Genomic DNA, 14,097 nt, shown 5'->3' on the forward strand with positions numbered 1-14,097 from the left:
AGTTTAATGGAGGACAAAAATTCACAGACAGATAATCATATCATGGTGTGATCACAGAAAGCACCTGAGGGGGCTGGGTGGTAGTGCACCCATGCAGGCGTGAGGACCCCACCTGCAGGGGGGAAGCTTCATGAGCAGTGAAGTAGGTCTGCAGGTGTCTATCTTTCTCTATCTCCCCTCCCCTCTCAATTTGTCTCTAGCTCATTAAGCATAATAGAAAAAGAAGGGGGTCAGGCGATAGCACAGCGGGTTAAGCGCATGTGGCGCAAAGTGCAGCAACCAGCGTAAGGATCCTGGTTTGAGCTCCCATCTCTCCACCTGCAGGGGAGTCGCTTCACAAGCGGTGAAGCAGGTCTGCAGGTGTCTTTCTCTCTCCCCTTTCTGTCTTCCCCTCTTCTCTCCATTTCTCTCTGTCCTATCCAACAACAACGACATTAATAATAACTACAATAATAAAAAACAGTAAGGGCAACAAAAGGGAATAAATAAATACTAAAAAAATTAAAAAAAAAAAAAGCAAGCAAGCAAGGAAGGAAAAATGTCTGCCAGGTGGATTGTAGAGCTGACACCAAGCCCCAGGGATAACCCTGTTGGCAATAAAAAAAGAAAGGAAGGAAGGAAGGAAGGAAGGAAGGAAGGACGGACCTGAGGCCATAGCAGCAGAGAAAGGGAGACTACGTCACCCCAGAAGGGTGGGAGCAGACTTTGTAGTTGAGTCCCAAAGGACCAGTTCATCAGAGACACAAAAAACAGAACTCACAGCAGCTAACGTGTACTGGAATGATAAGATATTCCATGGGACATAAGACTAGAAGTAAATTTGGTCAGGGTCCACACTGTGATGGGCTGTCCATGTTCTGCTAGGAGTTAGGACTTTATGCAGGAAGGAACAACTGAACAGTTCAGAGGACACAGCCAGACAGGCAGGTTCCAGCTAGGTGGCACTTGTAGCATAGGAGGTGGATCTGGGGGCCAAGGGTTGGGTGTGAAGACAGAGTTAGGAGGCTGTTTTAGCACTCAGGTGAGAGTAGAAGGTTCTCAGCATGGCATGTACCACACCAGGGATATCTTTCTGTCTGGGCTGGACATTTCCTGTCTTGCTCTGCCCCCTCTAGGCTGCCAGAGACTAGTCATAGCCCAGGTGTGAGGGGCTCAAAGCTGCTCTCCCAACAGAGGCCTCATCTAGGCCAGCTTGGGGAGGGGGAGTAAAGTGCTGGTAGTTCCATAACCACAGTGATCCTGCCTCCTTTCCTAAGGCCCACTTCTTTTGGGAAACCCTAGGGGGCAAGGTGGGTACAGAGACCACCCTTTTTCTTTTCTTCTGGCCACCCATGACCCCAGCCAGGTCTGGATGTAGTCCACCTGCCACCGCTCACCTGTAGATTTTGCGGTAGGAGAGGTCACACCAGTAGATGCGGTTGGTGGCAACTTCGACGTCCAGTGCCACAACGTTCTTGAGCATGGGGATGAGGAGCGAGTAGTCCCGCTTCACCAGGTCTATCCTCCTCACTTCATGCCGGTTGGTGAAGATCAGGGATGGGCTCTTGCCAGCTGCCATGCAGGGAGGTTGAGAGAAAGGGTCAGTGCAGGAGATGACACTGCAGAGGCTGGTGGGGTCAGATCAGGAGGGGACTGGGGAGAGGAGGAAGAGTTTGAACTGTATCCTGAGCCAACAGCAAAGGCAGGATGTGTGTAATGCATGCCACCGATTATACACGTCAAGGGAGGAAACACACAACTGTCCATGTATACACAAAACCCATTTTCAGACGTAGAATTTGAACTTAGGAAGACCAGTCACCTAGACAATCCTGGCTCTTCCCTGCAGAGGCTCACTGTCCCACAGGCACAAGCTCCCCCCACCTCCACCCCCACCCCCACCTCCACCCCCACCCCCACCCCCACTCCGTGTGCACATGCCCAGGCCATGCCCATGTTCCAACGCTGCCTGAATGGCAGCTCTTAGCAGCAACTGTTCCTGTGGCAGTCTGTTCCCTCTGCTCCTGTTTCCAGCTGACTTTGCAGGCCACCTGGTCCCTGTTACTGTGTACTGGTGCCAGGCTCAATGTGTTCCCCAGGGGCAGGACGGGACCAGCACAGAGCCATGAGGGGCCCTGTGATGGGTATCTGTAGCAGCTGCAGGGTATAGGTGAAAACATGCACTTGGAGCAAACAGCACAGAAAATGGGCTCCAAGTTCAGGAACAGTGGTTCCAGATTCAACCCTGGAACTCAAACTGATTTTGTAGCTGAACAAGTGTAGAGGCGACAGGGAAGCTAGTTAACATCCATATTGTTGAGCTACAAACTTTGGTCTTAAGAGATTTCAGTTTACACCTGTAAATATTAGTGGTGGGAAAGGGGTTGTAGTTTGAATATCTATTGCAAGAAAACACCTGACTTCCCTTTTTTTTTTTTTTTTCAGAACATGTGAGAACCTTAAGTTATATACATAGACAAGAGGAGGAAAATTATATAGTTGAGAAAGATGAGGGTCGAGAGAGAAGATGTGAGAATTATATCTCTTTTCCCCCCACTGGCCAATGGTTTTCTCTTTTTCTTCTTCTTCTTCTAAAAATTTATTAACTTTATTGGATAAAGGCAGTCAGAAATTGAGAGGAAGGAGGAGACAGACAGGGAGACAGAGAGACACCTGCAGCCCTGCTTCACCACTCACAAAGCTTTTCCCCTGCAGGTGGGAACTGGGAGCTCGAACCTGGGTCCTTGTGCATTATAACATGTGCGCTCAACCAGGTATGTCACCACCTGGCCCCAGTTTTCTCTTTTTCTTTAATTATATATATATTTTTATTTATGTATTATTGGATAGAGATAGAGAGAAATTGAGAGGCAAGGAGGAGGTAGAGAGGGAAAGAGACAGAGAGATGCCTGCAGCCCTGCTTCACCACTTGTGCAGTTTTCCCCCTGCAGGTGGAGACCAGGGGCTTGAACCCGGGACCTTGCGCACTGTAATGTGTGCACTTAACTAGATACACCACCACCTGCCCCCCTCCTTTTTTTCCCTTCTTTTTAGTAAGGTTGTTTGCTTATTTGTGCTCCTTACTAACAGTTGTGTGTTACTATTTGTGTTACTATTTGTTTTCCGAGCATATTATTTTCAGACTCTTCAATTTTGCTCACTTCAGAATGGAAGCAACGATCCTTACTTCCTGAAGGGCTACCTGAAAGCTGTCTCAGTTGATCTCTTGATAGCTGTGGCTATGACAGAACTCTGTGTGTTTTAGATTTCAGTTTCTGTGTAACTACAATTCTGCCATTTTTTTTTTCTTTTTAAGATAGAGACAGAGGCGCAGAAGCAGTGAGAGTATGTGCAAAGGACCACAGCACTGAAGCTTCCTTCTTTCAATGTGTTGGGGGCCAGACTTGAACCTGAGTCACATACATGGCAATGAATCACACTATCCAAGTGAGCTATTTCACCTGCCCCAAGTTAGCTATTCAACCTCTGGGGTTCTGTGCCCACATGGGCACTTGTGTAACTATGTCCACTGCAAATATGTAATGCGTGTTGTGTATTACATGTTCCTTGTAGGAATAAGAGTAGATTGCATGTCACATCTGATGCGGTGATATATATATGTTCTGTATCGTACGGGTGGATGGGCTACATGCGATTTATATGGGTCCTGCATTGCTGCAATCTAGGCCTTGTGCATTATATTTTATGTGTGAACTCCAGATTCATAGGTCCAATTGCTCACTCACTACCTCTGCTCACATATTTAGTTTAAGGAAATTTTTTAGATATCCAAATCAACCTAAAACTCCCCAAACTTTTTCTGTCTTCCACCTAGTTCCATAAATAGCTATCCTATTTTTCCAGTTGCTTGGCCAAAAAACCTCACAGTTATCTTTGATTCCTTTTTCTCTCCCATCCCACAGTCAATTCATATGAAAATCCTCTTGGCTGACCTTCAGAATATATTTAGTCTGTTCACTTCTCATTATTCCCAATTTAACACCCTGGTCGAAGCCATTATCATCTCTTCTCAGGGTTGTTGAAAATAACTGCCTAAGTACTTTCCCTGCTTCCTTCCTTGCCCCCTGCTAAAGACAGTCTGTGAAAATGTAAGGTGTACCAAGCCCCTCTCTCCCAAACACCCCCCCCCAAAAAAAAAAAAAAAGCAACCCTGAGAGACTTCTTTCCCTCTGCCAGTGAAGTGGGAAGTCAGCTTATCGTGCAATGGCCTAGAAGGCTTTGTGGCCTGCCCCAGACACCTCTGACTTCATCTCCCCCAGGCACTTGGGTCTAACTGCACTGGCTTCCTTATCTGGGCACAACAGGCACGCTTTTGCCATAGGGGCTTTGGCCCAAGCTAAGGTAAGTGTCAGTTTAGTGTCTGGCAGATAAACCCACATTTATTTATTTAGATAAACCCACATTTATTTATTTTTTTTATTAATGGATAGAGACCGAGATAAACTGAGAGGGGAGGAAGAGATGGAGAGGGAAAGAGACCAGAGAGACACCTGCAGCCCTGATTCACCACTCATGAAGCTTTCCCCCTGCAGGCGGGGACTAACGGCTTGAACCTGGGTCCTTGTGTACTATAGCGCTTAATCAGGGGTGCCACCACCTGGCCCCTATATATGTCCACCTCTTTAGGTCTTATTCAAATGCCTCTTGCTCCATGAAGGAGCCCATGGCCACTCAATGTAGAATTGTCGCCACTGCCCATACCCTTCCCGACTTTACGTTTCTCTCGGACACTTAATACCATCTGCCACGCACTCTTTGTTATTGTTGTGGTTGTTGTCGTCGTCTGTCTGTCTTGCCCACTGGGAGGTATGTCCCATGGGGTCAGACAGAAATCTGTGTGTTTTGTTTGTTGCTCAGTCCTCAGTGCCTACAGTTATGATCGGTGCTCAGGATGAGGGACTGGAGAAAGGGAAAACTGCACTCAGTTGGCTGCAGTCTGCTCACACCACCCTCTGTGCACGTGTGCAGTCTGCACGGTCGAGTCTGTGCCTGCATAGTGTGTGCTGTGGAAGCACAGTCTCAGGGAGCAGTGCCTGTGTGCGTGTGGTCTGTTCTTACTTATCTACTTACTTTACCAGAGTACTGCTCAGCTCTGGCTTATGGTGGTTTGAGGGGGAAATTGAACCTAAGACTTTGGAGCCTGAGGCATGGGAGTCTCTTTGTATAACCATTATGTTACCTCCCCCTGTGTGATCTGCTCTTACACTTCTGAGCACTGTGTGCAAACTTGCTGTGCACAAGCACACATACTCATGCAAATCTGCTCCTTGACGCACTGCTTTCTGTAGCCCACAGAGCTGGTCCCCTTCCCCACTGGTGTTTCCGTACCAACAGCCTTGCAGTTCTTGGTCAGCGTGTCCATCTCATAGCCAGGGTGGCACTCGCACTTAAAGTAGCCTTTATAGTTGACACAGATCTGGCTGCAGGCATCCGGGTCCTGACACTCGTCAATGTCTGTGGGGAGGAGCAGAGGTCAGAGCCAGCTGGAGGATCTGCCTCTGCTTGGGGGGCGAGGGGAGGGCCTCACCGCCACAAGTCTTCTGGTCCAGGAGGCGATAGCCCGTCGGGCAGGTGCACTCAAAGCCTATCCTGAGGTCGGTGCAGATATGGGAGCAGCCACCATTGTTGTGCAGACACTCGTTCAGCCCTGGGGAGGAAGGCAGGTTTCTGAGGGCCCAGGGGCTTAGATTGGGGGTTGGGGGCATGTGAGGGGTGGGCCAAGAGCTGAAGCAGAGAGCCAGGGCAGCAGGACTCCCAGAGTCGCCGTGCTCTGCAACCTCACTGAGCCTCAGCCTCACTCACCGGGTGACCAGGCTCGGAGGATCAGAGAGGGCAGGTCCTTGCTTAAGGCTAAACACAGACAGGGGCAAAGGGGAACCAGAACTCAGGTCCTCTGCCGCCCAGGCCAGTGCTCTGTCCAACACCAGGCTGCAGACAGCTAGGCTGCCTAAAGGCCTTCCTTTCACAAACACAAATCTGACAGCTCCTCCTTTTTCCAGACCTCAGGGTTGAAGGGACCTGGATATACCCTCAGGATGCCCCAAGAACCCCTTCTGCAGGTGCACTAGTTTACACATCTCCTCCCATCCTGAGAGAACAGACTCCACCTGGAACAGTACTGTCTGTAAGTTTTCCCACAGGCTCTGCCTCCCTGTAGCTTCTGCCCTCACTCCCAGCTCAGCTGTATGGGGATGGCGAGAGCCCAACGGCTCCCTCAGAATCTCCTTACAGTGCTGGCTTCCGATCCCCGGCCACTCAGGTGCCTTTCTCTGGACATACTCCACCTGCCCATGCCCCCCTCTAGACAAGGCCCAGAGCTAATCTGCCTCCCGGGAGTCTGAACCACAGAGGCTGCTCCCAGTTAAGTGTGTGGTTAAGCCTTCCAGGCTTTTTTGACATGGCGCTGACTTTCAGCCTTTCCTCTCAGCAGCCGTCCCTTTCTCTACACTCAGTCACAGGCCTGGTCCCCGGATAACAACTGGGTAAGGGATGCAGCGATGCCATGAGGTCTTCTGGTTTTCTGTCCTCCACTCCCTCATCACCTCCTGGCAGGGTACCAGCGAAAGTCAGGGAGGCCAGGACCAAGGCTTGCCAAGTTCCCACAGCATCTTCTGAGTTTTAGAATCACAGGTTAACTCTGCGAGCCAAGGGAAGGTGCTGTGCCACCCTCTGTCCACCACATCCATGCAATGCCGTGCCCAATAAGCCAAGCAGAGCTGAGCCCAGCCAGCCCTGGCCATGCACACAGTAGGTTTGAGCGGCCCCCACCCCCAGGCCATGCACAGCAGTGGGCGCCCCACCTCCAGCTTGAGCCATGCTTAGGGAATGTTCCCCTTTACCCCTGGGCCTCCTCCTCCTTCCCCGGGTTGGAGACGGAACTGAAAGAACAAGACCACAGCAACCCCATGACTGGGGAGGCCTGGGGGTGACTCAGCCAGGCCCAGCCCTGGGACATCCCAGTCCTTTTGGGTAGACTGAGCCACGCAGATTGGCATAGATACCATCTCCAGGAATCGTTCTGTCACTCCAGGGTCAAGGTCTCTTGACCTCCCCCATACTGTATTATTCCCTTGGCACCAGTGTCACTCATTCACACACCCACTCTCTCACTGAATCACTGACTCGCTCATTCATTTCCTCCCTCTCCCTTGGCAGGTGGCAGTAACTCAATGATTGTATTTACTCACGCCCGATGGAGCAACATGTGTGTGGTGGATTGGCAAGTGGGGAGAACTTGCAGTGACTCAGGCATCTATGAAAGTGAGAGGACAGAGTCCTCGAGGGCTGAGGTGGGTCAGGGCAAGAGAATGGGGAGCAGAGCCAGACTGGTCTGTCCCTGTTGACCCTGCCCTGGAAGCCAGCACCAAGGCTGAAGCTGAAGGCAACTTCTGGGCCTTCCTGATTCCATCTAGCCTGGGTGTGATTCTGCTGGGCATCTGGGCAGGTGGTTCAGAGCGGCCTGAGTAGTACTTGAGGTCCACCACGGGCGGGATGGGCAGTGTCACTTTCCCCAGCACATGCACACACGTGCATGCTGACATCCAGCTACGTGCAGGGGCTCAGGCAGGTCCACAGACACACACACAGACACGGGGACACACAGACACGTGATACAAATATCTTGCCTTACTCTGAGAAGAGCCACGGAAACGAACACTGGCCTCTCACCAGCACAGAGACACAAACACATGCCTACATACTTCTCTTTTGGAGTGTCATGCAAAAGACGGGAGAGAAGAGAGTTTAGTAGGTTAGCAAGCTAGGCCCTGGCTCACTCCAAATCAGGGCAGGGTGTGGTGCTGGGCTCAGTTGCTCCTGCCCCATTTCCACAGGTCCTTGTGGGACTCTTCTATGTAAAAGGTCCTTTGGGAACCAAAGGGGAGAGTCTGTTTCTTGCAAGTTCAAGTGGAGACTGAGTAAACCTCCACTGAGCTACTCTTCCCTTCAAGCTTAAAACAACAACAACAAAACAGGGATGGAAACATACTGTCCCTAGGGAGCTCCAGAGGATGAAGTTCCTTTCAGTACCCCAGCAGGAAGGTGCTGGGAGGAACCAGGTCTGCAAGAAGGTGGCATGGAGGCTTCTGTACCCTGGGGAACTCTCTGTCTAAACCTTCCTGAACCTACACGGGGTTTCCAGCGTGCTCTCGAGGATGCCATCCACAGCCACACCTCAGAGACTCTCTGGTTCTTCCAGCCCAGAACCTACCCTGACAGCCCTAACCCTCAGGACAGCTCCTCATCTCAGTCCTCACGCACGTTCAGCCAATACGTCTGGTCTTGTCAGGACTCAGGATGGCACCACCTTCTGCTGCGGGAGATCTGCCCTCCCCTCACCCAGGTCTAGTCTGAGCCAGGGGGCCTTGGGATGTCCCTCCATGATGCCTGCCTGCTGTCCCCCCAGCCCCACTGCAAGGGGCTAGATAGAAAGCCTCAGTGACTAGGGTTCTAGCTAGATCAACAAGTCAGAAACATTGGGAAAAAAGAGAAAAAAGTTCCAGAGTGAGCACACACTCAGAGGTCTGAACATGGAAGAAGTGAGGAAAGGTTTGAGTTTGTGAGAGGAAGCATAATTTTTGAGCATCTGAACTGGAAAGGACAGGCTCTTCGATTTGCAGAGGTGCAGAACAAGAGGCCTCAAGGCAAAACGTTGAGCCTGAGGTCACAGGACAGTGTGCAGGTGCAGAGAGGGCCTGAGCCCAGGTGCAGGAGGGAGTGAGGGGGAGGGTTAGTCCAGCAGTCGGAGGTAGACAGGTACTGTACCACACTCTTTCAGAGGCTCATCTGACCAGTCCCGGCAGTCCCTCTGAGCATCACACACTTTCCCGCTGTCCACGCACTCGCCACTCTTACACTGAAATCTGCGGGGACCCTCACATGTTGATTCTGTCAGGCCGGACAAAAGAGCAGACAGCACCTGTGAGAATCTGGGCTGGAGCCTGGGCTGGGTCTGGCCCACAGGAGGTGAGCAGAGCTCCAGCCCTGTCCCCACTGCTGGAGGGTGCTAAGGACAGGCAGCCAAAGTGGCAGATGCTCTCTTGAAAAGATGGGGAGGGCTCCAGCATCCTTTAGATGGACAGGGTCAGGGGTCTGCATCTGATCTGAGGCCCTGGGAAGGAAATGTCACAGCCCTCCCCCCAAAGGTTAGACAGGCCATGTAAAGGGGATGGATTTACTTTGGGGCCCTGGATTGGGGAGGCCACTTCTTTGCCCCAGCCTGTACTTACTTCCCTAGATCACTAGTGGGCCAGGTCCTGTAGGGAATGAGTGGTGGGTGGCCAAAAATCCCTCCAAGAACTATTGGGGCTTCTTGGGGAGCAGGGTTCAACCTCTGATCAGTCTGGGAAGCTCAGCTATGGACACATGGCAGGAGCTGGCCTTTCCTCAGTGCGCTTTCATGCCTCACCCCCCAGGTCTCTTTGAACTATTGCAAAGTCATTACAAATTCAGTTCTGGTGCTACTAGGCTCCCAGGAAGGGGACCCAGGTGATTCGGGACAAGTAATCCTCTGAGGGAGATGCATCTCAGGGACCTAGAGGAGACCTCTCCCAGCCCCCCACACTCCAGGGCCTGGGGAGAGCCCAGGACGTTCCTTGAGGTCACTGCCCTTTGCTTCTGGTTACGCACCCTGCAGGCAGCCAACTTCATCACTCCCGTCTGGACAGTCCTTCTCCAGGTTGCAGCGCTTGATGGCAGGGACGCAGGCCCCATCCCCACACTGGAACTCGTCTACCCGGCATGTCCCCATGGCTAGCAGGAAAGGGCAACGGAGAAGGGTCAGGGCCAAAATGGTGCTGTGACAACTCCCCCCCCCCCCAACACCCCATCCCATTCCCCTCCTCAGCAAGAACAGAATCAGTGGCTGAGTTTGGGAATTCTCGAAGGACACCTGGCCAAGGCACTTCCAGTGTACAGATGGGGAGACTGAAGCTCAGAGAGGGGGACGGCCTCACCCAGGACCACACAGCACTCGGCTGGGATAAAACTCACAGGCCTTCTGTTTGTTTCCCTGCCCACTGCTCCTCTCCCAAGTCACACCTCGGGAGTCCAGACTCAGACCTTCTTTTGAGTCTTGTTGCTCATGACCGAATGACCTTTTCCATTCAGCAAATAGTTCCCTACTACCCACTGCTGGGGGTGGGGTGGGGTGGGGTGGGGTGGGGTGGGGTGTGGTGCGACCTCAATGTGGGAACTCAAGACTAGTAAGTGCTCCCCACCTTCCAGGAGCTCAAAGGGGCAGAGGAAGCTGGGGACTGAAAAGATGGGAAAGGGTGGCTCAGAAACGTGCAGTAGCTCAGAGTCAAGTCCCAGCACAGCTGGGCTGGTCGGAGGAATCTGGGGAGGCCCTGCAGGCTGAGCAGACCCAGCAGAAGGCAGCGGAGGCATTCCTGCGTGCACCAAGGGCTCTGGGCATGGGGGCCAGTAGGTGGCCACGGGGGCTGGGCAGGGCACCCCCAGAGCCCTGAAGCGGATCCTGGAGCTCCGAGCGCAGCGGGGCCTGAGCCCCCAGGTGACCCCCGCTCTGCCCGGGGCAGTTCAGGTCAGAGGGAGGGTCGTGGGGGGCTTACGGCAGCCGGCCTCGTCCGACTTGTCCTTGCAGTCGCGGTCGCCATCGCAGCGCCAGCTCAGGTGCACGCACTCGCCGCTGCGGCAGGCGAACTGGGCGGCGGCGCAGGCGGAGCCGGCGGGCCCGGCGGTGGACCCTGGGCCCCGCGGGCCGCACAGCTCGGCCGCCTCGTCCGACCGGTCCTCGCAGTCGAACTGGCGGTCGCAGACCCAGCGCTCGGGGACGCAGCCGCCGCCGCCGCAGCGGAACTCGCCGGGCGCGCAGGCCGGGTCGCTGCAGCCGCGCTCGTCGCTGCCGTCCCCGCAGTCGTCGTCGCCGTCGCACACGAACACGGCGGCCAGGCACGAGCGGTTGCTGCACTGGAACTCGTGCGGGGCGCACACTGCGCAGGACAGACAGCCGGTCGGCCCGCCGGACCCCGCCCGCCCCGGGCCTGGCCCTCACCTAAGGGCGCCGGGCCCCATGCACCTGCGGGCCGGATCAGCCCCAGGGGGTTTTGGGGCGTGCAGGGTCCAGCCGGGATCTTCCAGCCTCCGGGGCTGGAGCTGTCTTGTCCTGTAGCCAGCAGGACGGGCCCTCAGAGGGCTGAAGTCTGTCTGTCCCGCAGGGCTCTGTGATGTTCCCAAGAGGTGGCGGGTGATGGATGGGCCAAGGACCCTCCCGGGGAGCAAGGTCTGAGCCCAGGCCCCGTCCCGGCTGTCTGCACGTACTGGCCTAGGCCTGGTGCCTGGCGCTGCTCTGCCCACTGCTCCCCCCCCCCCACAATAAACGATCCAGTTGTCCCCACCAATCCTTCAAGGGCCCACATTTCACCGCTCATAACCCTGCTTGGGAAGTCTCCTCTCATCCCTGTTCCCCTTCATAAGCCCAGACAGGAGTCTGGCTCTCACTCTTTGCTCCGTCTGCCCCGGGACCCTGTGCTCCATCCGTCTGGGCTCTGAGTTGACCCGACTTTGTCCCCAGGACCTGGCACAAATCCCCTAGCAATGGGTGGCCATGGCATGGATGCTGGGTCGACCCTAAGCATGGGATGCGCAATGGTGAAAGGCATAGGTCACTGGTCCTGCCCGGGACCCTGGGCTTCCTCTTGCTGGTGGGCTGCGAGCTCAGAGGCTGAATGGGTCCTCAAGACCACCAGCTTCTAAGTTCACAGATGGAGAAGGTGAAACCCAGAAAGAAACATCTTGCCCAGGGACAGTCAGTCCATGATGACAAAGGAACTAGAACTCAGGTTCTAGGCTCATCTTTCCTACCCTTCTTCTTCTCTCACCTCTCTGGCTTGCCTCAGTCTTGCTGGGGTGTTTTCACAGCAGTACTGTCCTTGACTTCTTTCCTCCCAGAACTGGTCTGGGGTGGGCCAGGCTTTGGGGTGGCCATAGAGGCTGCGTCACAGGTCATTGTGGTGGTAACAACACCACATATATCCACAAGGGGGCGCCCAGACCCTGTTTTTGTTTTCTGAACTAAAAAGATGTCACTTTTCATCGTCACTGAACATAAAATAGATGACTTCAGTTTCACAATGTATGCAGCTCATGGCATGTGTTGCTGACAGCTCTTTCACATTTCTGACAGTTGCATTTTTCCCCTTCTGGGCTTTTGGGATGTTAGGGCCTTGGTGGGAGAAGCACAAAGCACCTGTGATGTCTGCCCCCTCACGCTTCTGCTGATGCCAACACTAGTTCTCCTTCTTCCAGTCCAGGCTCAGTCCAGGGAGGGAGGACTTGCTGTGTTCACAGTTCTTGGAGTAAAAAGCTTTGTACTGAGTTCTCTCCTAGCTTCCAGCCCTAACTTTAAATTCCATATTCAGGCCAAGCCCCAGAGGCCCTACTCCTAGCACTCACAAAAGGATTCTTCCTTCAAGTGACAAGCTTTGAGGGACAAGAGAAAGGAGAATCCTTTTATCCTTTGCCTAGGTGTCCAAGAGTTATTGCAGAGAAGCCCAAATAGCTTTCTAACACCCTATCTGCTATAATTAACAGAGGGCATTTCTTTCCACAACACGCCCTAGTTGCAGTAATTCCCACCTCCTGTAATAGAAGCTGATAGCCTCTGTGACTGAGGAAACATCTGATTATGAGCTTAAGGCATGAAGAAGATTCACTGACCAGTGAGGTCCCCACAAAAATAATCACAGCTGAAGGAACTGGCTGATGGCATCACCAGGGAGCTCTGAAACACTGGCCTCAGTCAGAATCTCCCCAGCAGCCAGATCTTGTTGCTTCAGCCACAGCTGAAGTCAAGAGTGCTGTGACTCAAGGGCCACACAGATGGCATGTGCCTCAGGCCAGGAAAGGTGGATGTAGGATGCAATAGAGGCTGGGGGGGGGGTGCCTGACAAAAGTCCCACAACCCAACTCAACCCCATAGCCTACTTCTCTGCTCCCCTCCTGACCAATGAACTCCCCAAGGGTGCATGTGCAGAATCCACCTCATCCTTCCTCCCAAAGCCTGGCTCCAGGCCTGGCACCCAGTGGGTGCCCATCAAGTTGGAATAAGAGAGGCACAGCTCCACTCCTCACTGGCCCAGGACCTGCTGACCTGCTCCTTGGGAAGGAGATAATCCTTTATCTGAAGCTCAGCCATGTGGAACCATCCCAGTGACCATTTCCATCTGGTCCCGCTGAGGCTGTTGGGATTGTCCTCCCTACCCCATGATATTTGTGCTCCAATGTGAGCGATCTCAGCAACAGTCATCTTTCATCCCTTGGGAATCACTCCTCCTTCCTGTGCCGCTGCCTGTGCCCTGTCACAGGTCACCACCATCCCTTGCTATGTCCCCCAGCCCTGGTCTGCCTGTGCTGATGCAGAGATTGGTAGAGACTTGTGGAATGGATGAGCAGATGTAAAACATGGTTAAAAAAAAAAAGCCAAAAACAGAACCCATGGGCTTTGCTGTTTGGACCTGCATTTGAATCTCAGTTTCATCACTGAGCTGTGGGCGCTTTTCCTCACTTGTCTGAGCCTCAGTTTCCTCACCCATAAAATGGGGATGATAATGACTGCTTGTGGGGTGGTCGTGAGGATGAAAGAATAAAGTGTCTCCAAAGTGCCTGGCCCCTATGAGGGTCCTGATCATTTCCTTTTCTCTCCACCTGCCAAGTCCCCAGGAGACCTGGGCCCCTCCCCAGAAATGGCTGCCTGACCGTACGCTGCAGACCCTGAGGGCTGACTGCAGACTCACAGGTGGCACAGCCGGCCTCGTCCGCTCCACTCTCGCAGTCCTTCTCCCCATCACAGCGCCACGAGGCGGGAACACACTTGTTGGTGGGACCGCAGCTCAGCTTCTCCGCAGGACACACCTGCTTGGCTGTGGAGACAAACACACGCGTGCGGCTTAGCCCGGGAGGACACACACAGGGCAGGGACTCTACCAGCTGCCCCCTGGAAATCTATTAGGGCCTTCCTGTCTGTGTCTCAGCTTCCTCTCTCTTTTTCTTTCCTTGTCTTTTCTTTCAGATTTCCTTTGTTTCATAGGAGAGCAAGTTCCTTGGAAGAAGGCAGGTCACCACTCAGGTTCATGTGGTGCT

The 14,097-nt window shown here is 53.5% G+C and overlaps 1 protein-coding gene across 10 annotated transcripts in view; it reads right to left on the minus strand.

The window, feature by feature from the left end:
* The window catches only part of LRP8 (LDL receptor related protein 8), a 96,035-nt gene that overhangs the window by 21,562 nt on the left and 60,376 nt on the right, over positions 1 to 14,097 (minus strand). For 2 of the 10 annotated variants that reach the window (XM_007534188.3, XM_007534189.2), the window contains exons 4-9: positions 13,752 to 13,877; positions 10,569 to 10,949; positions 9,628 to 9,750; positions 5,528 to 5,647; positions 5,329 to 5,454; positions 1,377 to 1,551 (exon numbers count right to left, since the gene is read on the minus strand). In XM_007534188.3, coding sequence (XP_007534250.1) covers positions 1,377 to 1,551; positions 5,329 to 5,454; positions 5,528 to 5,647; positions 9,628 to 9,750; positions 10,569 to 10,949; positions 13,752 to 13,877 — 1,051 coding nt within the window. Of the gene's footprint in view, positions 1 to 1,376; positions 1,552 to 5,328; positions 5,455 to 5,527; positions 5,648 to 6,800; positions 6,879 to 8,763; positions 8,887 to 9,627; positions 9,751 to 10,568; positions 10,950 to 13,751; positions 13,878 to 14,097 lie in introns of all 10 variants that reach the window. The other 8 variants (XM_016192976.2, XM_060206222.1, XM_060206218.1 and 5 more) reach the window with 7 other exon arrangements.

This window comes from Erinaceus europaeus, chromosome 13 (genome assembly GCF_950295315.1).
Source record: "Erinaceus europaeus chromosome 13, mEriEur2.1, whole genome shotgun sequence".
NCBI classification, from domain to species: Eukaryota; Metazoa; Chordata; class Mammalia; order Eulipotyphla; family Erinaceidae; genus Erinaceus; species Erinaceus europaeus.